The sequence below is a fragment of the Prunus mume genome, linkage group LG8 (genome assembly GCF_029339155.1).
Source record: "Prunus mume cultivar Tortuosa linkage group LG8, ASM2933915v1, whole genome shotgun sequence".
In the NCBI taxonomy this organism is placed as follows: domain Eukaryota; kingdom Viridiplantae; phylum Streptophyta; class Magnoliopsida; order Rosales; family Rosaceae; genus Prunus; species Prunus mume.
Window position 1 is genome coordinate 11,762,439 of NC_142705.1, and position 27,054 is coordinate 11,789,492.

Genomic DNA, 27,054 nt, shown 5'->3' on the forward strand with positions numbered 1-27,054 from the left:
CACACATCATTTCTACGGTTGCCTATAATATATTTCAACGATCGAAATCGTCTATATTTAGGTCATCTTTCAAGGAGAATAAGGACATCTCTACTTTAGAAAGCCTCCATTTTAACATGACATTGTACACAAATTGTTAGTCAATGTAACAAAACGATCATTATAATTTTGAAAAGTCATGTGAGATTTTATCATAGCCTCATTTATGTATCATACACTCAGATGCTGACTGGTTGACCAATGTACAAGTTTTCTCTTTCAATTTTCTCACACGCCAAACACCTAATTTACCTAAACCAGTAATCTCCGAAGTCCAAAATCTAATCCATGCCTTGAAACTTTCCAAAAGTCCTTTTTCTTCTTCTCTTCATCTGGTCATCAACTACAATAAATAAAATAGGAGCGAGTGAATTGACTGTTTAGTTGTGAGTGTGTCGGTGCTTTACAAAACAAAACAAACGCGTTGGACTTGGACCAAAAAAATACATGTCGGGCTCTGTAATTAGAATGAGTCAGAATTAAAAGCACTTTTGCGGAAAGCTACATGTTCTCCAGCTGCTCATAGAATCTAATCCATACAAATCCTACTCTAACAGGCCGTACTGTGACAGTACATGAGCTGTACTCGTTCTTGAATCACAATGAAGTCTACTTCTTGTCAGAACTGGTTCGTCCAAATATTACATCACTCAAAAATTATTAGACCTGATAAAATCATATACGATGTAATTCTCGTCCGAATTTTATTGTGTTGAGTTCACAAGTATTAATACGATAATGACATGTTTTTTTTCGTTCAATGAGAGGACAATGTTCATTCGCGGAACATATTTAACATGCTATGGTTATGAAATGTTATTTAAAAAAATCATTTATGCAAATAAATTCATCTTTTGAATTTGCATATTCAAACATAAGAAATTATTTATTTAATTTGCTCATAGGTAATACAACATGCTCATATATAAATTAATGATCGAATGTAAGTGTTAAAATTCTTTTGCATAATATGAACATGACATTTGAGCACGTAGCTGCAATAAACCTAATTTGAGAAGAAGAAGAAGAAGAAGAAAAAGACAAAAAAGTGGTACGGCAAAAGAGAAGGGAAAATAATAATAGTTTAAGGACGGCACTTACAATTATGCCGTGGCGGTGACCCACTTGCATTTAAGAAGGTGGTGGGCAAAAGGGTAATATTAATTTCTTGAAACTTAAATTTTGGGTGGAAAGTTAATTCCTTTACACTTGAAAGTGCTCTGCATCAGTCTCGTACGTCTTCCACAGGGCCCGGCAGGCAGTGTGAGGAATGTAACAAATTTAACATGTTGGATCAACCTCAACCACAACCAAATGTCGAATCAAATAATCGTCTATATTAAGCTGCATCTTACACGGGTGAATGTGGATTTTTCTTTTTTTTCAAATGTGAGTTAGATTAGTTGGTTAAGGTAGTGTACTCACCGTTACATCTGAGTTCAAACTCTCATTTACATACATTAGAATAATTTAAACTACCGCTCTTGTAAAAAAAAAAATCTTTTTGTCATTTGCTAATTTAATCAGCGTAATTAGTTAATGTAATTAAAATCATGTATGAATGTGTGGTCTTTTTTTATATATATATGACATTTTCGACTATTTGATAACAGAATATTTTTTCATAAAAAAGGGGAAACCGTATACTTTTCATAAGTTTTTTCGCATGATGCAAATAACACTCATTTAAGAGAATATTGGGTAGGAGAAATGTAATTTTTTCTAACCAAAGAAGTTTCCATGCATCTGTGGCCATACAATACTAAATAGGGTTATTAGAAACCATCCCATTCCCACCCAAATTTTGTGAGAATAGAAAAAGAAAAGATTCCTTGACCCCAAAAAAAAAAAAAAAAAGAAAAGAAAAGAAAAGAAAAAATTGGAAAAAGGTTTGGATGGCTAATGTCAAGTTAAAACTTAAAAAGGGGATAAACTAACATGAATTAGTTAGATGAAGAAACAAAAAAAATATATATATTATAAGTTGGTGAACTTTCTCTTGTGGTCAATAACATGTGGGGAGACTATGATCCAACTGTTACTCTTTTTCTTCCCCCCTCTTCTCTCTATATAGAAATTCTCTCTCTAACTTCTATATATAAATGTTGCAAGAATAGCATGTAGCCAACGTAGGTGCTGTGTAAGCCAGAGACAGAGAAAAAAAAGTAAAGCTGTCTGTGGAAGGAGAGAAGCAAGCCCATGAAAGCCACTCTGTAACCTTTGAAACCTCTACAAAATAAAACCCCTTCAACTTCCCACATTCTCCGCTCTCTCTCCCATCATTCGTCCATTTCTTTACTTCCTCTCCATCTTTCTCTCTCTACCCTTCTTTGGTTCTCTCTTTCCTCAGCCTTGTCTTAAACCAGTCTCCATCTCTGCTTCCGTTCTGTCTCTGATTAAGGTAAGACTTATTGTGCACCCTTCATTCATAAATGTATCAAAAGGCTTTCTTGTGAGTCATTCACTTAATTTGTTGGTTGAATGTTGCAATGGGAGTGGCATAATGGTCCCACTGGGAAATGATTGGTGATGTGTGTGTGTGTTAGTATTTGCATTTAATGCATTTGAGACTTTTAATATTTTCCAATTTAAATGTTGCAAAATTTTGTATCACCCAATTTAGAGCGTTGGATATAAACCCTCCTCTGCAATTTGCATGGGATTGTAAAATGGCTTTTGAGGAACCATGCTTTAGATTCTAGTAGAAAGGCAGGAAAGAGGAGGAAATGGATGTGTGCCTATATATTCAATGGTAGACCTCCATTCATGAATGTTGAAACAATGTTTGTTGGTACCAAGTTTGATTATATTGCCTTTCATGGATATCAAGTTTGGTGAACTTTTTTTTGTTTAATTCTGTACATTATGTTCAGTTTTTTACAGGTAAAGAGACCCGATAGATCTCGATCATCTCGTCGATTCAGATCTTGGTTATTTGTAGTATAATCTTGCTGATATCCCTTGTTGGCCAATGGGGTTTCCAGTGTCCTGCCCACTTTCTGATTTTGATGATTTGGATAGTCATTGTGGAGCTGTTCTTGTAAGTCCAGTTAGTCTTAGGAAAGAAGAAGAGAGGAAGCCCTTGCGGTCATTAAGCTCCAATAGCCCTGATTCAGAACCAACCACCACAAATGGTTCAGGAAAGATGAATATTGAAGGATCATTTAGCTTTGAAGGGAAGGCGTTAAACACCAATCCCTTAACAAAGACATGTTCGGCAGATATGGAAAACAATGCGTCTACCAGAGCAGAAAGCGATGCTGGAGACCCGTTGCAGACATCTGAAAACCAGTCCCAGGAGCCAGGAAAACACAGATACCAGGCTGCATTGAAGTTGCAGAAAGTGTATAAAAGTTTCCGCACGAGAAGACAGCTAGCAGATTGTGCAATTCTTGTTGAGCAAAGATGGTATGCTTTCATGTCTTCTTTCAATTTGAAGAGCTATGACATGAATTTTTGGTGTCAAACATGAAAAGGAAATGGAAAAGTTTTATGCCTACTAGTCCTGTCCACATATCCCCTATTTGTATCCTTCTGAAGTTAGATTTATGTTTTGGTGAACTCATTTTGTAGGTGGAAGGCACTAGATTTTGCTGAGCTCAAACGGAGCTCAATATCATTTTTTGACATTCAGAAACCCGAGACAGCTGTTTCTCGCTGGTCTAGGGCAAGAACCAGAGCTGCCAAGGTTAGTTAGTATTACACTACGTGATGTGCACTTCTACACTGCTATATTATGGCTCTAACTGCTGCTGCATCATCTCTTTTGAAGGTGGGAAAAGGTTTGTCTAAGGATAAAAAGGCCCGTAAACTTGCTTTGCAGCATTGGCTTGAGGCAGTAAGTTTTATACCTTATAGTGCAATATACCTTAGAATCAATGTACAAAATTTTCTTTATGATTTCTTACTCTTGTTCCTTCCTATTAACAGATTGATCCTCGACATCGCTATGGCCATAATCTTCACTTTTATTATGCGAAATGGCTCCATTGTGAGAGTACACAGCCCTTCTTCTATTGGTAAGTTTAATCTGGGACATCATGCAAAGCAATTAGAAATGCTCCTTGATCACAGCCAAGAATGTTGTAGCACCTATTCAATAATCATTTTTTTCCTCTTAAAAATGCAGGCTTGACATAGGAGATGGAAGAGAAGTCAACCATGAAGTATGTCCTCGGCCAAAGCTTCAAACACAATGCATCAAGTATCTTGGCCCAGTAAGTCTCATCTTCCATTATGATTTCTCTTTTTTTTATGTTTTCGTGAAGGAGTTTGAATATCTTCTCACCATGGTATTTCAATCTGAATATGTCCCATAAACCTATTCACCATGGTATTTCAATCTTCTACCCATAAGAATGAAACAAATTCCAAAGACATTTTAGATCAAACAAAACCGGTGTACCTACCGATAACTGTTGCTTCATTTCTGCAGATAGAAAGAGAGGCTTATGAAGTTGTAATGCAAGATGGGAAGTTCATTTACAAGCAGAGTGGAAATCTTCTTGATACAACAGAAGTCAGAGATGCTAAGTGGATATTTGTCCTTAGCACATCTAAGACCTTGTATATTGGACAGAAGAGCAAAGGTACGTTTCAACATTCAAGCTTCTTGGCAGGTGGAGCCACACTCTCTGCTGGAAGATTAGTGGTGGAACAGGGAATTCTTAAGGTAGGAAAGAGTAATCTATCAACGATTTTCGTTTACCTAGTAGATTGAATCCTGTATCTATCTTTGAGATTAGGCTTTAATATAATAGTTACTAACACACTTTTTTTCTTTTTTGGTTTTAACAGTCAGTTTGGCCTCATAGTGGCCATTATCTCCCAACAGAGGAAAATTTTCAGGAATTCATGTTGTTCCTTATTGATCACAACGTAGATCTCACAAATGTTAAGGTACATCGGGAAAAATTCGATTGTTTTAACTCAAGAAGTTACCATCTTCTACTGTCTCAGCAGATGATGTTTTGTGTAGCAGTATATGACATGATAGGATACTATTAACTGGACAGAGCTGATCGAAATCTATATTTCCCACGTATCGGGGTTTTTCCATAAATTAATGCTCTGAGATGAGATAATCAGACACAAATGCACCCTTGTAGCTAGCAAAAACTCTTCCCTATACTATATGAAACATAATGTTCCCATGATTCATAGCAGATACTGTTTCCATTAAAGAAATAGTAATGTACAATTGACCTAGTAATAATGTACCTTTCTTTCAATTTTCAGAGAAGTGCAGCTGATGATGAAGAAGGAGGCCTCAGCAAAAAGAGCAGCAACATTGGAATTCGAAACAGTCCCAAAAAACCAAATCCATCTAAAGATACTGGAACAACAAATGCTGAAGGCTCAGGGCAAGATAGCACTGATCCAAGCAATGAGGACTCTAACTCTGTAGAAAATGCTAATCCTATTCTGTCAAGATTGCCTGAAAGATTCTGCTCAAAGATAGCCAAACTTGAAATACCACAAAGAAATGATGCGTTTGACATTCTCAAGGAAGGAATACCAATAACTTGTCGCGAATATTTTCCAGATTCTGCTTCCGACGATGGTTATGAGACAGCTGAAGAATCGCTCTTAACAGAGGAAGATTTCATGATCCCCAAACTAAACTTGTTTGAAGACGATGAATTTGAAGAAGACGAAAAGCCAGTGCCAAAAGAGAAAATCATGCAAAGGATTGATTCACATAAAGGAATGAAGTCATATCAGTTGGCTCAGCAATTAACCAGTAGGTGGACAACAGGAGCTGGACCGCGGATTGGTTGCATGAGGGACTATCCTTCGGAGCTTCAGTTCCGAGTTTTAGAGCAAGCCAACTTGTCTCCAAGAAGAACTGGAAGAAGTCCCCGGCCCTTGCTTCCATCTCCTTTAAGTACAGAGAGAACTGCAGTGAAAAGTCCCCTTGGACCTCGGAAGAGCAAGAGACACAACACCATAGGCTGACTGCTACATATTAGATCAAAGGATCATCTGTAGCAATTATTTCATGTTTTGATAGAGAAGATGATATAGGAATTGTTTTTGCATTCTTTTAGAACTTTTTTTGTAGAGTTTGGACTCAACAGCTCTTCAGAAAGAGATCTTTTACAGCGCTTAAGTGCTTTTTCTTACGCTGGCCTGACCCATTGATTTAGATTCACGGGTTCCATACCGAAAGAAACGTAGTCATGTCACAGACAAAGAATATGCAGAAGCTTGGTAACATGGCTTTGCAGATGCAGACTTACAGAACCCTACATGTTTTTTCTTCTTTATTTACTAACTAGCTTCTTACAAATAAAACAAGAAATAGTTTTTGGAGGACAGCAAGTTATGTATTTCTCATATCCTTGTTTCTGCAAATCAGCCTCCTGGATCTTGCTTCCCTCCAAGCAAAGAATTAAACTGAAGCTTTCTTCTTAAAATTGATACATGCATTCAGCATTCTCTTTTTTTGCCTTTTGTTTCTTCGGTATTCAGAATGTGTTGTATGTATAGGCACAAGTATTCTAAAATGTGATATATTTCTTGGAACCCTCCTCTTTCTCTCTCCTCCATTTTCGTACAATCTTATCCATCCATGATCAATTATGTCATAAGAGTGACCGAAAAAAAAGGTGCTATTCATGATCAATCTTATTCAGAATTTGTTCTTTCTCTTTCCTATTCTATCCTTATCCTACATTAATTTCCTTTTTACTTCACTTTTATATTATTTCTTTTTCTTTATACTTAATTTTTCAACTTACACTCCATTTTCAATATTATAGGGGAAAAAAAAACTTAATTTCTTACTCGATTAAAGGAAAAAAAAATATTAAAAATAGAATGCAAGTTGGAAAATTAATTATAAAGAAAAAGAACTAATATAGGGTAAGGGTAAAATAGAAAAGAGAAAAAATAAAATTGATTAAAAAGTATTAAAAAGCAAAAGGTGTGTAAGTGGAGAAAAAAGAAGTGGGGAAATCATATCCCTTTATCAAATAGAAACTTCATTAGATAAACTTTAACGGTACAATTAAAGACATCAACAAGACATATAACATACCAATCCTAAGAAGGCAACAAACTAATATGCTAAAAACATAATTAACGCGGACAAAAGTTGCACTAAAACTACTAGCTCAGATCACCACAATTAACCGTAAGTCCAAACAAAACTCATAAACTCAACATAACCAAAACCCTAAAACAACTCATGAGCCTAGACGGACCCCTACCACCACCATCTGATAAAGTGTCTTCGTGGCCACACCCACCATCACATCTGTAATATATTTGGGAAAAATATGATTTCCAACGATCTACCTGCTCATAACAGTTTAATGGTGTTAAGTTCTTGTTAGTTCAATTAGGATTTTTTCTTCCCTTTTTTAATTTTGAGAAAATTGGGTTATATTTTAAAGATAACGTGTCAACTTAAAGTCCTTTAAATTAAATTTTAATGAGGTGACGCACTCAAAAGAAAAGTCAAGCAAATCGTGGTAGATAAAAAAGAAGCAAATGACCTAGATCCCTTGTCAATTTACTAGTAACTTTTATAAACTCAAAAAAAATATTTAAGAATTTGTCAACTTTATAAAAATCACTCGCTTAAAACAAATATTTTATTACACTTTTTAAAATCTTGATTGAATATCTCTAAATTTTTAAATTTTAAAAAATTGTGAAAATCCAATTGAATACAGCCTGAAAAAGCAGGAACCACCCAATTCAACACCAATGCAAAGTGGAGAATCTCAAACGTGGGGTCCACACTTTCTCATTTTCCAAATCACACTCGAATTCAGGACTTTTTTTTTTGTTACATATATATTCCACTTTTTGCTTGGAAAAAGAAAAGCCCTTATTCCCTTTGATTTCCAAGTGGAAATCATCAAACCTCTCTCTCTCCCTCCTCCTCTGTAAGACCAAAAACCAAAGAGAACATGCAGATTTTCGTGAAAACCCTAACTGGGAAGACCATCACTCTTGAGGTCGAGAGCAGCGACACCATCGACAATGTCAAAGCCAAGATCCAGGTACTGTATCTCTCTCTAATTTGAGTTTTCGTCTTATGTATTTATCTGATTCATTTAAAGGAACAACTTTATTTTATGGAAGCGTTTCTTCTCGATATAATTAGGGTTTCGGTTTCTAGTTAAGATTTGGTTGTTGTTGTATTATGATTTTGTTATTCGGTTTGGTTAATATTTGTATCAGAGTTTGTGACTGTGTGTGTATATATATGTTGGAACAATTCTATAGCGAGGGTTAGGGTTTCTAATTTGAGCTGTTGGTGCACTGGATTTTATTGAGTACAAAATTTATTGATTTTCTGAGTTTGTTTAGTTTTATTGTTCTTGGAAAGTAAAAATACAACTGAATATTTTGCAAACTAGGCCTTTGCTGTCATCCAGTGGGTTGAGTAGTTCTTGTTTATTTGTGTTCCGTCTTTCCCATAGAACTTTTCATTCCTAATTGTATGATTAAGCCTTTATGACATTAGTTTTGTAAAATGAGATTGTTTCTGTAAGGTTTTGCATAATTCTGTTGCTATCATTACTATTCTGCAGTACAAGAAATCCATAAGCAGACTTGTGTACAGAACTGGGGAACTGATTGATAAACACGATGTCAAACTGGGGAACTGATTGATAAACACGATGTCAAACAGTTTCAGAGTGTCCTCTGTCTTGAACTAATACTAATGTACTGTAGATTTATCTATTAAAGAACAACTTTTCATCACGAAGAGCTAATCAATTCTGTATTTTTACGGCATCATGGAAAAATACCTTAATCACCCAGACAGCTTAGTAGAAATTTGTAAGTGAATTGGATTTAAAATCCAGAAATCATATGATGTTTCGGTCTTTGATATGTACTTTTCTTTTTGCAATTTTTCTTTCCTTCCCTTTACATTTATATGCATCAAAGAGATTTATTATTCTTTTTTGTCACGGAATTGCATGGTAAATCATAGATATTTGTTTTCAGGATAAGGAAGGCATCCCTCCTGATCAGCAGAGATTGATTTTTGCTGGTAAGCAATTGGAGGATGGCCGAACTCTTGCAGATTATAACATCCAGAAGGAGTCAACGCTTCACCTGGTTTTGAGGCTGAGGGGAGGAACTATGATTAAGGTGAAGACTCTTACTGGGAAAGAAATTGAGATTGATATTGAACCAAATGATACCATTGACCGGATCAAGGAAAGGGTTGAGGAGAAAGAGGGAATTCCTCCAGTGCAACAAAGGTATATTTTCTTTTGTTATTATATTTTATTTCACTAAAATAATGTGTTGCTTGAACTCAAGTTATTTCTGAGTTTTTTTCGTCTTTTCATCAGTATATATTAGATGTTAATCATTTCACTTCACAGTGTATTTATATCTCATGCCATTTTTCATGTAAATATAATATTATTTGGGTTTTGCTGCATGTGGTAATGGAATTTCTTATGACTAGAGTAAATTTGATGAATTAAAAAATCGATGTACTGAGATTATTGCTTTTCCCTTGATCTAGCTATGTGTGTTTGCATTAAAATTGGGTGGTGAGTGTGCATGAACTTAGTGCCCTTTTTTTCCGGTTATACTGGAGGAAAGAAAACCCCACTGGGGTTTGATACTGGGTGCCATGGGTGGAGGGGGAATCCACCACCACTGTGGTGGGAACCCATTGGCCCATTTTGTCTTTTTAGTGTTGGATGTTTTACTGACACATTATTTCTTTACTTCTAAAAGGCTTTGATTCATGAATTATGCTCTCTATCTCATGGCACTGAGAATTTCTTTTCCAGTGGGTGAGATTGTTCAAAATAATAGGTTGTCAACATATAACTTTTGTTTGTACTCCTATTTGGGATATTTTAGTTGTTTCTAGTTTGAATTGGATATTGTCTTCTTGTGTGATTCAACATGTGTTTTGAATTTTTTGTGAGAGATGGTTCAAAATCTTGGGGATTTGAAATGGCACGGCCTTCTTGTTTTGAATCTTACATAGCTCTTATTGTTTGTCTTCATAGCTCATGTTATTAGAAATGGCACGGCCTTCTCATTATTGAATCTTACATGGCTCTTATTGTTTGTCTTCTTATTTCATGTTATTTGAAATGGCACAGCATCTGCAACATTGTTATTTTTATTAATTTTATACTTGACAGCTCCTATTAAGGTATCGTTTGGCCACATGTTTAATGGCCAACTAAACAAGTCAGGAGATGTTTTTGTTGTTTAACGATTTGTAATGTAATATTTGATTCAAAGATCTAATTTATTTTACAACTGTTTGCAGGCTTATCTACGCTGGGAAGCAGCTTGGAGACGACAAAACAGCTAAAGACTACAACATTGAGGGGGGCTCTGTCCTTCATCTGGTGCTTGCACTACGGGGTGGCAGTCTTTAAATCGTATTTCGGTGTAGGCAAACTCTTTTGTTTGGGCTTTTATTGAGTCTTGATACTTGAAAGCGTTTGGGTTGCTTTTGTTGATAAATTCGAATACATGGCAAAAAGCTTCTTGTTCTAAGTTGGTTATTGTGGACATAATTATTACTGTGTTACATACATAATTCTCTCTCTCTCGCTCTCTCTCTCCTCCTCCCTCCCTCCCTGTTTTATTTGTGATGCTTTCCCTTGAGATATGTATTAACCAAAGTAAATGAATCTGTGTGACACAGGAAAAGAGAGGCTATATCCATCTGAATAGTCCACCTTTGCTTATGAGGGCTAAACAACTGGGGGCAATCTACTCTGTAGAATTTCACCCCTGAAGAATTGGGCTCTTTGTTTCTGTTTGATGGGCAACTTTTTTGTCAAATACTTCTCTGATATTAGGAAGCGAAATGAAATGGTGGATTCTTCTAAGTAAAAGCAACACAGGAAAACCCATTTATCACCGTAATGGGAATTCCTAGGTTAACATTAGCATTAGTGCCATGGTTAGTTTTTAGAGAACAAAAAGAAAAACATTGGTGTTCTTCTTTTGTTCTTGAAAATACTCTCTTCTGTTTTAAATTGGTTATACGCCTGTATTAAGAATGTTAATGATTGCATTTACACAATATAACGTCCTAACCTCTAGATTTTTCTATGGTAATTGTATTAGGGCCAACCCTGAGCCTGGGCCTCGAATATATTATATGTAATTGGTCAGGCCCATATTACAATGAATTTCTTAAGAGTTTAAAAATTTAAGGCCCAAATAAAAATCACACATTAACATTAAAAATTATTAATTTGCTTTGGAACAACATTTATCTATCTAACGGGGAGTGCTAGCAACCTTCTCTCTAATGAAGTGTAGAAAAAGTTGCTAGCATTCCCCTTATCTAATTAATTCGACACTTTCTCCAAGAAAATGCTTAATTCTTCTAGTTTGATGGTTTTTTTTTAATGTTTCATAGCTAATATATTTTTGTTGTTTTAGTTTAATGGAACTACCATATTTAAATCAAACGAAAGAACAGCTTATTTTGATGAGTATTTTCAAAAGGCAAACCTCTACCTTTATTTAATGCTGCTTTAGGGTTTTGGCAATTGATGAGTATTTAACTGGAACAACAACAAAAAGAGAGAGAATTTATATAATGCTAATCTTCTCTATTTTTATTTTATTTTTTAATAGACTCTTTTTTTCTCGTAGTTTTTTTTTTTTTGGACACAATTTTTAAAATCAAGTTATAAAATAGGTAAAGTATGAAAGTACCACTAAATATTAGGGAGTATGATTGGAGTTGAATTTTTTTAGAGAGCTCTCGAATAAAACTTTCCAACTCTAGATTTCTCTCTCTTTCTTATTTGTGTTCTCAAAATCTAAAGATTGCCTCTATTTATAGGCAGATGATATATGCTTCACAATCAGAGCATTCACTCTACAACATTAACTCATCATTGCTTCTTACTATTTGGTAAATAGTGGCTAAGTCTATAAGTCATCAACTTTCCGTAAAACATAGTATTTCACTCAATGTTACTCCACATTTTCAACATGTGGGTCATCCATCATTTAAAACAGTGGTTGTATCAAATATGAATTTTGAAATATTTTTTTGGTTTCAAGGAATTATAAAGTTTGGGTCATTAAAGTTTTGAACAATTTATAAAAGATGAATTGAAAATTGAAAATGGCACAAAAAATGTATTTCTATTACTATGCAAAATAATTCAAGTTCCATACTCATAAACCACATAAATGTTATTGAAACACAGAGTTTCATAAATTTTATTAAAAAAATATATCTAAAATGCTTTACAGCTTTGGAGTTTTATAACTCTTTTATGGGCAAGTGCAAAATATGGTCTTTTTTATTTAATTTAATTTAGGGATTTATTCAATTCAACACATTGTGAATGTACTAATTTATCTTTATGTAATAAAATGTCTTCTCTTTTAACATTTTTATTATCTAAGTGGGATTTATGAGATTTTGAAAGTTTCACCCATCTGATCTGCTAAAGGAGTTTAGTCCAGTAAAAAATTGTCTTGACAGGTAGATAAATCTTAGGTTCAAACTTCCATGTCACTTTGATAGTGTGTGATAATAAATTTTTCAAGTTGGAAAAAAAATACATGAAACCAGATTTATCTTTTTAATAAGATGAGAAAAGTGTAAAATGTCGTATACTTTTAAATTGTAACCTTGGTGAAATTTCGTATAAAAAAAAACCTTGGTGAAAATAAAATAAATCTAAAAAATGCAAGGGTCAAAATTGGAAAATCAATAATTTTTGCTTTAGGAGCTGACCAGCTGGGGTCCGCTCGCGGGTTTTCCTTGCAGGACAAGGATTTTCGTGAAACAAAAATTTACAACTCTACTCCGGTCGATGCCTATTTAAATCCAAGTCTCAAGTTGAAACCCACTTTCATTCAGTTTCCTTCAATTTGCTTTAGCTTTGTTTTCACGCATTCAATTTGCCTCAGCTTCGTTTTCACGCACAGCGATACAAGGAAAATGAGTTCATCGAGCAACACCCCTCTTGGAGAACAAAACTTCCTTCTGAGAAAGCCTAATTGGGAAAATGTAAGTGAATCTTTTCTGTTTTTTTTTTTGAATTTTCGTTGTATTTTGATTATCTGTCCGTTTGGAATTCTAGGGTTTTTATTTGTTAAAGAATTGCGTTGAATCGTTATGTTTGATTACTTAGGAACACAAGCGCAAGCAAACACAATTCTGGGTTTTTGGTTTTTCAAACTCACAAAGTTAAGCTAGTTGTCCAATCCAATGTAGAAAACCAACATGTTCTGTTTAAGGGTAAACTAAGTCTGAGAGATTCTCACTTTTCTGGCATTTTCTTTGAAACCAAACAGAGCTTTATTAACGCGTCTGGTTTTTGGTTTTCTTCTGGCTAATAAAATCTGTTTGGCATTTACAGTTGGATAGGTTTATACCCAATCGGGCGGCACTGGACCTTGATTACGCGCATTACATGGTCAGAGGAGGGAGAAAGGGAATCGAGAACCCGGAGGCTGCAAGCACTCCATACCAGAAGCTACTGACTGAGACCTTCAACATGAACCGAGGACGAATCTTCACATTCAAGAACAAGCCCCCCACCCCAGTTGAAGCCATTCCGAGGAGATTGCTTTCACCCCCTCTTCATAAGGCCAAATCTACCAAGCCCTCTCGATGGGTTCCTCAGGTATAATAATTGCTTTAATATCATCATACTTGAATCTAATTGTGCTTAGGATTGTGTCTGTAATGATGATCATATTGATTTTGCTTTGTGGATTATGTTCTAATTCTTCCAAATTGATTTTGCAGGGTCCAGAGAGAACAATGGACGCTCCCGGTGTTGTAGACAATTTCTACTCGAATTTACTAGACTGGAGCAGCAGCAACATTCTTGCAATTGCTCTTGGAAACTCAGTGTACCTATGGAATCCTTCTGACCATTCCATCTTAGAACTCGTCACAATTGATGATGAAGATGGTCCCGTTACAAGCATCAGCTGGGCTTTTGATGGGCAACATATTGCCGTCGGCTTGGACAATTCCTGGGTCCAGTTATGGGATTCTGTTTCTGTTAGACTGGTAAGAACATTGTTGTTGCTTATTATTGTTGGTCGTTTTCCTTAGAAAATGAAACCTTGGTTCTAATACTAATCTACTGCTGATTTTGTTACTGCAGGTAAGAACATTAAGAGGTGGTCACCATGGAAGAGTAGGTTCACTGGCCTGGAACAAACGCCTTCTTACTACAGGAGGAATGGATGGTAGAATTATCAACAACGATGTAAGAGTGAGATCCCCCATTGTGGGAACCTACAAGGGTCACGAGGCCGAGATCTGTGGATTAAAATGGTCACCCTCAGGCCAGCATTTAGCTAGTGGAGGGAACGATAATGTTCTCTTCATATGGGACAGGTCAACAGCCTCTTCCAATTCACCAAGACAGTGGCTTCAAAGGCTTGAAGACCACACTGCAGCAGTCAAGGCCCTTGCTTGGTGTCCATTTCAAGAGAATTTGTTGGCCTCTGGTGGTGGTGAATGTGACCGGTGCATTAAGTTATGGAACACACAAACAGGCTTGTGCTTGAGCTCGGTTGACACTGGCTCGCAGGTGTGTGGTCTTTTGTGGAACAATTATGAGCGTGAATTGCTTAGTTGTCATGGTTTTAGCAAGAATGAGCTTATCCTTTGGAAGTACCCGTCAATGGTGAGGATGGCAGAGCTCACTGGCCATACCTCCAGAGTTCTCTTCATGACTCAGGTACAAATTTGGACTTTAATTTGCACTTTGTGAATTCAATTCTGTTTGTGTATTTGATTTCATGGATTGATTTTCATTTGGAATAATTTTTCATGGCAACTTCATATGGTAGTGACATATTCTAATTGTTTGTAACTTCTGTTGTTTATGTTTTCAGAGCCCAGATGGATGCACTGTGGCCACTGCAGCCGCGGATGAGACGGTTCGAACTTGGAATGTGTTTGGGATTCCTGGAGTTTCAAAACCTGCACGAAAAGAAAATCCATTGCCATTTGCTCCTTTATACACCATTCGTTGAAGATCATGTAAATGCTGGAGAGAATTCTATCTGTTTTGTCTGGGATGCCAAATGAAACAGATGGGTGTATATGGTGTACATTGTTTACAAGAAAAAAAGCAGATAAGTGTATATGGAGAGAATTCATACAATTTGTATGAATATATAATGTATATGGTTACACGAAGAGGGAAAAAACAGCAGTTTTGATATAAATTCTTCTTTCTAGTTGTTCATTCTGTTGTCTTTTGCTATCTAATTTCAGACCATGTTTTCAACATAAAGTTGGACCAAAAAACTTAACCTGGGGCTGGGAGAAGTCTGACCAATTGTGATAGGCTTAGTAGGATGATTAGTGATTAGTGAGTAAAGAATGTCACCCAATGACTAGCTAAGTCTTTGTAATAATTATTTTTTGATAATGGCTAATGTGAACATTTGTGGATGTACAGTAACTCAAAATTTTAGCCAATTTGAAGACACTGATTTTTTTAAAACTCAAGTACTTGCTACTTAAACTGAACAAAACATCATTCACTACCTCGAAATATCATCCATTACACTGATCACACATACAACTCAAAGCATCATTCATTACATCTAACCCAATTCAACAATTTAACCCCTAATGCATCTATCCCACTTCAACAACCCAACTACATAGGACCATTATTGCCATTTTCTTTGGCACAAGCCAACCAAATGATCAAGAAAAAAGCAAACGACACCCAAAACCATGAGTTTTTCCCCTTATGTTTCTCATAATTTTTTTTTTTCTTCTTCCAAGTGATTGATCTTCTGCAGCAAACCGGGTATTATTTGCTTTGATCGCTCGCACATCCAGCCCATTCCCAAAATTCACGTTCACCCCTTGCACACACTACTACAAAACTGGTCAACAAGCACGAACATAAGAACACAAATACAATAAGTCTTATATGTGCTCTTCTCATATAAAACACAAATAATTGTGCCAAATTTTTTTTTTGGTGAACTGGGGGGGAAAACCCCAAACAAACAAAACAAACTAACCAACATAAATCAATATAAGCGGGGCCTAGACACCCCTAACAAATCATCCACCAACGAGCACAGTTTTTAAACTGGACACAAAGACTTCCTCCTCTGTGGCTGGCATTTAGTTGAACTAGATCCCAAACAATTCGATCCATCTCCGTGCTATCTCAGTCAGTCATAGTAGATCTGTTTAATTGGTTTGCATTTTCATACAATTTGTATTGAAGATGTTTAGTTGGAATTTGGTACCGGTCTCCTTCTAGGTGGACTCCCCCTCTTTGGGATATTCATGGTGTATGCTATGAGGTTATTCCGCATCGTCCTCATGATGGTCTATCTATCCGAAAACATATTTCACGAGACTTTCATGCGTCGCTATTCATGAACTGGGACATCCCATTAGAGTCCTCCGATTCCTCATCCATGCCCCATGAAGAGGAATATTTAGGGTCCTTGTCGTATAGCATGAGCCACCAACGCCTAAATTTCAGGGTAAAAACAAACCTCCAACCTAGGTGGTTGCTGTCAAAAAGTCACCTCACTAGATAAAACTCATATTCCAGTTTAACTCTTGACACTATGAATAGCGGGCTATGACTCAGTAGGTCACACAATGCTGTTACAATTGAACTATGATATTATACAACCAACCTTAACATTAATGACAATGTAACAATATAAAAATATACTTACTTCTCCTCATACTCCAAAACACATAAAAAGAAGTCCCAACTCCTTTGGAAAGTTGTTCCCGTAACAGAGTTCTGCGTACATCTTATCATCTCCCAAAATGACACAAGCAAAGTGAGGTAGATCGGGACATACCAATAGAGTCCTCTCGTTTCTCATCCATACCCCATGAAGAGTAATATTTAGGTGATCTTTCTTTATAAAACCTCAAAATATAGAGCATGACACTAATAATATCGCTGCAACATTAAAAAATGAATACGAATAAATAAAAATGAAAAACAACATACTGCAGTAAAATAAATGAATACGAATAAAAAGAATTGTAAATTATTATACCTGTATATCGTACGCAGCTCTGTGACGATGTATTGGCTATTTGGATCCATCAACTCATATGTATTATCCACGCTATATCTGAGGCAGCAGTCTGCTGACTCGGAAAAGACAAGCGTGCTCCCATCGTGAAACTTTAATTAGGATGAGATTAACGGACAACACGTAAAGGGAGTCACATAGCAACGATAGCAAACACCATTCATCTACAACTGTTCATAATGCTGAAACACCATTCTGAAACAAATTCATATTCTTGCAATCAAACAGTAAAATAGTTGGGATAAAATAGTAATCCCCTTTCCAACAATAGAAAATCCCCAAGAAGCAACAATAAAACATGCTCACAAACAAGCTACAAATGGGACTTCTTGATTCATCTTCTTTATTCAAGATCCTCTAAGAAACCAAAAAAATTAGCAACACAGGTATAAGCATGCTATTGAATTGAGCTCCACCAAACACTCACTCAACCAATCTACTGTGCCCTCGTGTATTGTGAATTTCCATTAGCCATCATGTGACCTTCAAAAAATTCACCATCTTATATAAAGGTTATGATGTTGCATGTGAAAGTTGACTCCTTTTCCTCCTCCATGGTAATAAAGGAAAGGATATCAATGAGAATATGGTATACAAGAAAAAACAACTCAAGCCTTGTCCCACCCATGTATGAAACCTCGTCCTCCATTCCACCTCTATCCCTGGGAAATATTTCCATTAATGCTGCAATACTTTCCTAATTACCTCTATCCGTGTTATTTTTGTTTTCATCTTCCTCAAGCTCCACCTGCTCTCTTTAACTAATCACTCTAACTACTCTATTTATCTATTTTTATTTATTTTTTTATAATAAACAAATGTTTTTATTGAACAGAAATGAAATTACAACACAGGGTTCTCTCTCACTTAAGATACCGTGAACCTCTCCACACTTGATCCAAACTGAGTTTTTTACCTGAGCTATCCGTTTCACACAAGCTTTTCCGCTTTTATATATCGTCTTTAATCCACTAAGTTTGGATATTAATCTTCATTTTGTTGGTTGAGATTTGGAGTTTATGATTTATTGGGATTTTGAGTTTGGAAGAAGAAGAAAAAAATATTGGGTCCAATAATAGTTAAATCAAGAGATTTTTATTGCTGGATAGATTTCATCTAGTAGTCCCTATACAAATGGTTGCAGTATGCCATTGATAATTGATGTATTTTATTCCCACCAAAAAGTACTGGTATCCAGATCATGACCATTTGCTTTGGACCCTGGCTATGAAACAGTGCTTACTAACTAACTATTGACACCCATTTTGTGCAGATGGGTGTCTAAAATTTTGTTTAAATTTGCTGGATTTGATCCTAAATTGATTGTTTAAGGGTCAATCATGACCGTAGTTTAATTTTTTATTTCAACATGGAAAGTTCGTGGCTCAGTCTCCATTTTCTTGGTGGTGTTATCTTTTTTCTGCTGGGATGGGATGAAATTGCTGCTCATAATACCTGTTAGTTTGATGCATTTTTCATTGGATTCTGGCAGATCAAGCATCTGATAATCTTGTATTGGAACCATGCGTCGTTTCCTGCACTACTTTTGCTTGAAGAGTTCCAAAGTTGATAGACATAGACTTGGGCATGAAGATCCTACTAGTCTTGCTTCAGAAACTGCTTGTAAGTAGAAGACTCGAGAGTTGCGTTAATTACTTGGCACAGTTTTTCACTTGTTGTGGAGCTTTAACAAATTTATGTTGATTGAGTTGCCTGCATGTATTTATTTCTGGCATTGTACATGAAGCCATCGTGTTGATGCCGTGCAGTGCATATAGCTTTCTACTACTGATTGTCCTTCCTCCTCTAGCCTCTCTTTGTGAGTTGGGAGGAGGAAGTATATACTATGTATGCGCCTTTTTATTCACATGTCAAAGTTCTTCCAAGGCAGTGCCATCCTTTCTGGCACCTTGGTCATGCTAGGCAATGTTGAAGCTGCCAAAACACAAACTCTGGGACTGCGGTGCTATTGCCCGATGTTTGCTACTTTATTATTAATGTTGCTTGCTTCTTTTTATTGTGTTACCATAGAATTCCTCCCTCTTTCACCTGCTGTGATTGGTTTGCATAGATGCAAGGTTCACCACATATCACTGACTCATCATATACTTGCTGTTTGAAATTTCTTGTGTATTTGCTTTGCTAATTGCTAGTTTTTGTATGGATTATACGGGTGGCCATAATCTGTACAGCTCAAATTTCTAAATTTTGGTGCTTAAATTATTTAACAGTTACAGTAAATGAAGTTGAGGCCTTGTTTGTATGATCTGTTTAAGAAACTAAGCAGTTCTATAATTAAAGATGGTCTTCTACACAAGGTATTTCCAGCATTTTCAATCTTGAGATGACTGAGTGTTTGATCTGCAATCTGAAATTGTTGCAGAATCGAATAGAATCTTAACTGTTTCATTTTCTTAATATGGCTTGCACTAAATCTTTGACATGATATGAACAGGAAGAATTCCAACTTGCACTATTTTAAAACAACGGTAAACAGAATCTTTTTTGCGGACAGAGTGAGTGCAACCTATATTATTACTTAATTTTCTTCAAGTTTGTGTTTGTGAGTTTGTACTTTGGATCAAATGCTGCATGCTACAGTCAAGTGTGTGAGGACTTTATGGTGAAATTCTATAGTGCGGGTACCATATATGGACCTTCATATTAGCAACAAGATCATTTCGTTCAACTTAAGTGAAGTTATTATTCAGATGAAGCATGTGGTAAATATAAAGTCCACATCTATGGTCCATATATGACATCCTCACCATAGAATGACTCGGACTTCGTGACCTTTCATACAAAAAGAAAAAGGCCTTTAATAAGGGTTGGCAGCGCAAGAAGTCAATAAAGCCCTGGCTTTACTTTTAACCAATACAAATAACGCAAACCATGTAGCAGAGATATCTAATTGAGAATTTGTGATGTTTTTCTAACAATTTGCATATTCTCATTGCAGGTGTTTGACTTGTTTGACATCAAGCGTAAATTTGGAGAGTTTGTTCGGTCATTAAGTATTTTCCATACAAATGCTTCCAAAGCAGAAAAAATATAATGTATGATGTATTATGTGATGAATGAAGATCGTGATTTCCTTCTCTTTGTGCTATTGTGATTCTCCCATACTCATTATATGTAGGCCAATATCGAGAGATGTTCTCGCAGTCTTTTGTTAGCATCAATTGTAGCTTGTACAAAATATCATCAGTTTTATATTTCCACATCTTTTATTTATCTTTTAAAGAAAGAAACTTCTGCAATTCTGATGCTTTCTACCTCTCTATGCATGTCGTGGGTGATGTTTCCATGGCACGTGAAGGAGATGGTGTCAGCCCTACTGAGCGAATCAGATCTGGAACTTTCCGATGATGTTGAATCAATTGTCGAATAAAAACAGACGTATCTTAAAAGTATACAAGTGTTGTGTGGCAATTCCTACAAGTTCCTTGGGTCTAGGGCCCAGTCTTGAATGCAGATAACAGGAACACAGCCACACATATGCATAGACATCCAAATAAAAGTCAAACGTGCTTACTACAATTGTCCAATAAACAGTACATCTACATCATAAGGTAATCGATCCAAATTTTATACTACACAAGTCCAAACTATAATGTCAACAACAACATAATATAATTCATAAAAGTGCACCTTCCAACTTATTCCTTAGCCATTTCACGAAGAAGTCAAGCAACCTTGAAGAAAGGACCTTGCACTTTAGAAAACATCACTCTCTTCTTAGGCTGACATTTAAATAGCCCTCTTGAAAACCACCGCAAACAACTATCAGAACGTCCCCCAGGTAAAGATTCAACAGCCTGCATCACTTCATGAAGTGAAGGTGCAGTAATACTCTCAACTGCCTCAACAAGGCCACCCCTCTGTTCTAACAGTGTTGCAGCACCTCTCCTCTCACTTCCCACTCTCCACCCTCTTACAACTCCTCCATCATTCTCATCTTTCCTAGCTTGCATGACAAGTTGTTCAGCTCTCCTTTCCCCCATCCCAGATGAACCTATAGGTTTCATGGTTTCGACTGGGACGACATTCCTTTCAGTAGCAAGTACATGTACACATCAATAATAGAGTTAGTAACTATGATATAGAATTCATCTATATATCAGAAAGATAGAAATAAAAGAGTAACATATAGAGTGATCACATTCGGAGAAAACTTAACTGGGAACTGTCAAAAAACACCAATAGGCACCAATATACGACTGCCTTCAAAATATGCAAAAGCATGAAATGTAACGTAAGGAAGAAATGAATTACCTGTAGAGGTTTGCCCACATAATTTGCAATCCAAATAAACCAATCTTAGATACCATTTCACCATTTAGATAGCAATGGTGCTAAGTTTTGAGGTCTTTTATGTTCAACGCTTACCTTATTTTGAACAAAACTTAAAATAAAAAGTTTCATGCTTAGGTGCTAAGTTTGTTAGTTTATGTAAAATAGGCCCAATGTATGAAAGTAAAAGAAATAAAGCCGAAAAAGTATGAGTTACACACATAAAAGGCCTTTTTGCTACTATAACTCTTGGGCTAAAAGGTTTTGTAGGAGGCCCCATTTTTTTGAGGCGCTGTGCTGTCGCCCAACCCACATACCCTGTGAGCCGGGCCTGGTCCTAGGTCCGATTTTCCCCCACTATCACTTGTTAAAATAAAAAATGGATACGATTAATTTATGTCTTGCTTGGGGACCAAGTTGTGTAGTTTACGGTAATGGAATTTGTTAGCTGGAGAGGTCTAGTCTTGCTTGGGGGCTACGGAAAAAAAAACTTGTCCGAGAAAGAATCACTGCTTTGCATACAACTTTTTTCTTCAGATAAAACATTCCTTTTTTTATTTTTGGTGAGATTGGTTTTCCTATTTTCACTTGAAAAACAAAACGGTTTCATAAAAAGGCAGATTCCAAACGAATCCCTTTATATATTGAGTTTCTCAACCAACAATCAAACCCTCGGCACTCTTTTCTCTCTCTGATCAATTAAAATAACACAAACAAGCTCTGCCTTACAATCTGCTACCAAAGCTTGGAAGCTCTCTGCGTCCACTGTAAGCCTCCAATTCATTCTCTCTCTCTCTCTCTCTCTCTCTCTCTCTATATATATATATATATATATGGATGGATGAATGTGTTTGCTTCATCATATAGTGATTTTTCAGGGCCTAAGTAAAAGAACAAAAGAAATTGCAATCTAGTTATTGTTTTAATGAGTTTTGGTTAATATAATTTGTATGATAATTCATGTAACGTGTTTAAACATTCTGTAAATTTGAGAATTATGTCTGGTGTGTTGATTTTGTTTCCGAATCAGTTGTTTGCTATTTGGTTTTTTCAATTTTCATGAATTGGGTTTGGGTTGTAATGAACAGGAAGATAAACTTTGAGGCTGATTTTCAAAGCCGTTTCGCATAATCAACCAAACAGATTCTTGTGATTTTCTCTCGACCTGTTTCAGTTTGTTGTAGCCTTGTAGGACAGAATGGAATCGAAGTTCTGGAACCAGGTTTGTACTTCACCTCTGTAGTTGGATCAATTTTTCTTCTTAACTCCTGGATTCTACATTTTGATGAAATGTTAAGGAGCATGTTATGTGCTAGTTCCTTGTTTTCTTCATTTTTTAATAAAATTTTCATGTGTCATTTTAGACTGGTAGTGATTCGGAAGATGCTGATAGTGAGTATGATGAGGAGGCTGAAGCCACAAGCGTTGAGACTTCCAAACAGATTGACAACAAATACCGCACCAATGTGCTTCCTGACTATGTATCTGAGGATGAGAAGCGTGTTGTTAGATCGGTGAAGGACAAACGTTTCAATGAGATGAATACCACTGTTGACAAAATAAAGAATGCAAAGAACATAAATGACTGGGTGAGCATGCAGGACTGCTTTGACAAGATGAACAAGCAGCTTGAGAAGGTGATGCGTGTGACTGAGTCTGAAAAAGTACCGTCTCTGTACATCAAAGCGCTTGTTTTGTTGGAGGACTTTTTGGCTCAGGCTCTTGCAAATAAGGATGCTAAGAAGAAGATGAGTAGCAGCAATGCCAAGGCCTTGAACGCTATGAAACAGAAGCTGAAGAAGAACAATAAGCAGTATGAGGATTTGATTAGTAAGTACAGGAGAATCCGGAGCAAAGCGAGGAAGAAGGGGGGGCAGAAGATGAGGTAAGTGAGAATGAAGAGACAGATTCTGAAATTGAGGATCCGAAAGATATTGCGCTTTCGGTTAGTGGAGATGGTGATGAAGAGGAAGAAGGTGATGGGGACAATGAGGATGGTTGGGTGAAGAAAATGAGTAAGAAGGATAAGCTCATGGACAAGCAGTTCATGAGGGACCCTAGTGAGATCACATGGGATATGATCAACAAGAAATTCAAAGAGGTTGTGGCAGCTCGGGGCAGGAAGGGAACTGGAAGGTTTGAACAGGTTGAGCAGCTTACCTTCTTAACAAAGGTTGCTAAGACCCCAGCACAGAAGCTTGAGATTCTTTTCAGTCTTGTTTCTGCTCAGTTTGATGTGAACCCTGGTCTCAGTGGGCACATGCCTATAAATGTATGGAAAAAGTGTGTGCAGAATATGCTTGTTATACTTGATATTTTGGTGCAATATCCTAACATTACGGTGGATGACATGATTGAGCCTGATGAGAATGAATCCCAGAAGGGACCAGATTATAACGAGACAATCAGAGTTTGGGGAAACTTGGTGGCCTTTGTGGAAAGGATAGATACTGAGTTCTTCAAGAGCTTGCAGTGCATTGACCCTCACACCCGTGAGTACATTGAAAGACTCAGAGATGAACCTATGTTTTTGACTCTTGCTCAAAATGTTCAAGAGTATCTCGAGAAGGCTGGAAGCTTTAAAGCTGCTGCAAAGGTGGCCCTAAGGCGGGTTGAGCTCGTGTATTATAAACCGCAAGAAGTTTATGCTGCCATGAAGATATTGGCAGAGCAGACAGAAGATGGTGAAACTGGTGGTGAAGGCCAGGAGCCTAAAGCAGTTGAGGAAAGTCGAGGTCCACCTGCATTTGTTTTAACTCCTGAGCTCGTTCCTCGGAAACCTACTTTTACTGAGAGTAGTAGGGCCTTGATGGATATTCTAGTTTCCCTCATATATAAGTATGGAGATGACCGGACAAAAGCTCGAGCAATGCTTTGTGACATTTACCACCATGCTCTCCTGGACGAGTTCTCTATCGCCCGTGACTTGCTGCTAATGAGTCACCTGCAAGATAGTATCTCGCATATGGACATTTCCACCCAAATACTGTTTAATAGGGCAATGGCACAACTTGGTCTGTGTGCATTTCGGAGTGGACTGATCCCTGAAGGGCATAGCTGCCTTTCTGAGCTATATTCTGGTGGAAGAGTAAGGGAGTTGCTTGCACAAGGTGTCTCCCAAAGTAGATATCATGAGAAAACTCCTGAACAGGTACCAATTCTTTTGTTTTGTTTTTCTATATAGTTATTCTCTATGTTTTCCTCGTACTTTCTTTATGATCTGAATTCATTAGGCGCACTGATGGTATAGATTTATAATCAAAATTCCACAAAGAACATTAATGTTGGTAAATCTGTTCGACGACATATGACCTTCAGCTAGTTCTGGATTAATTAGTTATGTCCCATTTGAAGAATTCTTTTAAGCAGATGTGACCTAATATTTTTTGTAAGATGTGTTACTTTCGGTTTGGTCAGACTCGATCCCAAGGAAACTCCTGATGTGTTCTTACCTTAGGGGTGAATTGATTTCATTTTTGAGCTATGTGATGGGGAAATGGCTGTGTGTTCTTCTTGCAAAGGAGTATATATATTTCATTTCTCTGCTTCTGTGCCTTTTGTGTTTGTCTATAGTCATTGAAACACAAAACTTTGAATGTTCTTTGAGTTAACTGATTCCACAAGTTGTCAATTTGATTCCCTGCCACAAGATTAGCTTAGTTTCCGGTGTTACAATTATGAAACGATAAGGGTGCTGCTCTTTGTCAAATTGCAATTTAGCATAATCTTCAATATTCTTAAGAAACAAACCAAAGGATTTGATGAAGCAAATTGGTTAAACAAGCCATTCAAGGGAAACAACATATTCTGAAAAGCTGAAACCATAAACAGAGCATTTTGATTGGAGCCTAAGAAATCTTAAATTAGATTTTCTGCGCTGACTTATTTAGTTATAGTAGATAATAGTAATGTTCTATGTCTAATTTGCTATCAACTCTATTTTATAGAACTGATCCCCCCCTAATATTTTTGTTTCTTTGTTTCTGTTTTTATTTTTCAGGAAAGGCTGGAGAGAAGACGGCAGATGCCGTACCATATGCACATAAACCCTGAGCTCCTGGAGGCAGTTCATTTGATATGTGCCATGCTGCTAGAAGTGCCGAATACGGCAGCTAACATCCACGATACAAAACACAGAGTGATTAGCAAGACGTTCAGGCGGTTTCTTGAAATGAATGAGAAGCAAACATTCACAGGACCCCCTGAAAATGTCAGGGATCATGTAATGGCAGCTACCAGAGCCCTCAGCAAAGGTGACTTTGAAAAGGCCTTTAAGGTCATCAGTTCCCTTCATGTCTGGAAGCTCCTCAGGAAGCGCGAGAGTGTTCTTGAGATGCTCGAGGCTAAGATCAAGGAGGAGGCTCTGAGAACCTACCTCTTGACCTACTCCCCCGCATACAAGACTCTAAGTTTGGCACAGCTCTCCCAGATGTTCGAGATCTCAGAGGCGCAGGCTCATTGCATTGTGAGCAAGATGATGATCAACGATGAGCTGCGTGCTAGTTGGGATCAGCCGACACACTGCATTGTTTTCCATGATGTTGAGCACACTAGGCTGCAGGATCTAGCTTTCCAATTGACTGAGAAATTGTCAATCATTGCAGAAAGTAACGAAAGGGCAACCGAATTGAAGATAGGTGGTGGTGCTATAGAGCCTTCGAGGCGTAGGGACAGCCAGGACTATGGTGCTGGAACAACTGCAGTGAGTGGCAGGTGGCAAGATAACTTGTCATACACGCAAGGAAGGCAAGGTGGTGCCTCCGGGCGCACAGGATATAGATCAATGGCATATGGTCAAGCTGCAGGTGGGTATTCGAGGGATCGAACAGGCACAGGCCAGTACCGGGGAACAGGTCACAACACACGGTATCAAGATGCTGCATATGGAGGGTCAGGAAGGGCTGGATATCAAGCTGGTTCATCTGCAAGGGGGTCTCAGATGGATACTTCAACCCGTTTAGTTAGTCTAAACAGAGGAATTCGTGCTTAAGGAAACATAGCATAAAAGCAAGGCTGAAATTTTTTCCCCCTTGGAAACTATTGTTTTTATCGTTCGAGTTTATTTATAGAGGTTTAAGTTGGAGTTTTGTGTGTTTTCTTTTGAATTGCGGCCATGTTTTCTTTTGCTTGTTAAGAATAAGTTGCCTCTTTAGATTTGTGCCTGACCAGATTTTTATTTGATTTTTGTTTTGCCATCAGAAATACAATTTTTTTTTTCTTCTTTCTTTTACACCAGAAAACTACCAGCCCTTCCACCAAATGTAACAACATCCTCATCGTATCTAGTGCAGCAGCTTGAACTAAGTAGAAGAGGCATAGCATATTTTATGAGCTTTGCTTTTAGTAAGTTTTCACAAAGCCAATAAATGGTTTCCAAGGGTCACTAGCTGATCCACAATTCCACAATTCCCAAAGTAATTGCCATTCAACAAGTTATTATCCCACCCATACATACCCCACATTTCTTCTTCTTACGGCATCACATACACACAATAGGTCATTACGCGTTATAATTCGACACATACAATATCAAGATATACACAATAATTTAATTATCTAATTTATTAACGATTGCAAATTAAATCATTTTCGACAATTTTAGACCTAGTTGCAACTTGCAATGATTAATAAACTACAAGGTGCAATTGAAAACTTTCGTGGAAAACA

The 27,054-nt window shown here is 36.9% G+C and overlaps 4 protein-coding genes and 1 pseudogene across 5 annotated transcripts; all 5 read left to right on the forward strand.

Moving 5' to 3' along the window:
- The first annotated feature begins 2,165 nt into the window (after positions 1–2,165).
- Positions 2,166–6,151, forward strand: LOC103339663 (calmodulin-binding family protein). Of its 2 annotated transcripts, none has more exons than XM_089043118.1 (9): positions 2,166–2,440; positions 2,913–3,447; positions 3,613–3,727; positions 3,812–3,877; positions 3,970–4,058; positions 4,169–4,256; positions 4,475–4,711; positions 4,837–4,938; positions 5,278–6,151. In XM_089043118.1, exons 2-9 carry the CDS (start codon positions 3,011–3,013, stop codon positions 5,995–5,997), a joined length of 1,854 nt encoding a protein of 617 aa, XP_088899244.1. In that variant the 5' UTR covers positions 2,166–2,440; positions 2,913–3,010; the 3' UTR covers positions 5,998–6,151. The 2 variants fall into 2 exon arrangements, with proteins under 2 accessions (XP_088899244.1, XP_088899245.1); XM_089043119.1 differs by lacking the exon at positions 2,166–2,440 and adding an exon at positions 2,657–2,791.
- Positions 6,152–7,865: 1,714 nt separating this feature from the next.
- LOC103339598 (ubiquitin-NEDD8-like protein RUB2) lies at positions 7,866–10,597 on the forward strand. The gene is made up of 3 exons (XM_008242923.3): positions 7,866–8,054; positions 9,013–9,272; positions 10,313–10,597. Exons 1-3 carry the CDS (start codon positions 7,962–7,964, stop codon positions 10,422–10,424), a joined length of 465 nt encoding a protein of 154 aa, XP_008241145.1. The 5' UTR covers positions 7,866–7,961; the 3' UTR covers positions 10,425–10,597.
- Positions 10,598–12,859: 2,262 nt separating this feature from the next.
- LOC103339597 (cell division cycle 20.1, cofactor of APC complex-like) lies at positions 12,860–15,422 on the forward strand. Its single transcript, XM_008242921.3, has 5 exons — positions 12,860–13,039; positions 13,392–13,658; positions 13,784–14,053; positions 14,151–14,732; positions 14,890–15,422. Exons 1-5 carry the CDS (start codon positions 12,971–12,973, stop codon positions 15,028–15,030), a joined length of 1,329 nt encoding a protein of 442 aa, XP_008241143.2. The 5' UTR covers positions 12,860–12,970; the 3' UTR covers positions 15,031–15,422.
- A 3,167-nt stretch (positions 15,423–18,589) lies between these two features.
- LOC103339599 (calcineurin B-like protein 8) lies at positions 18,590–20,485 on the forward strand (annotated as a pseudogene).
- Positions 20,486–21,896: 1,411 nt separating this feature from the next.
- Positions 21,897–26,539, forward strand: LOC103339601 (eukaryotic translation initiation factor 3 subunit C-like). The gene is made up of 4 exons (XM_008242924.3): positions 21,897–22,154; positions 22,476–22,609; positions 22,752–24,538; positions 25,388–26,539. The coding sequence occupies exons 3-4, from the start codon at positions 23,399–23,401 to the stop codon at positions 26,375–26,377; spliced, it is 2,130 nt and encodes a 709-aa protein (XP_008241146.2). The 5' UTR covers positions 21,897–22,154; positions 22,476–22,609; positions 22,752–23,398; the 3' UTR covers positions 26,378–26,539.
- The last annotated feature ends 515 nt before the right edge of the window (positions 26,540–27,054 follow it).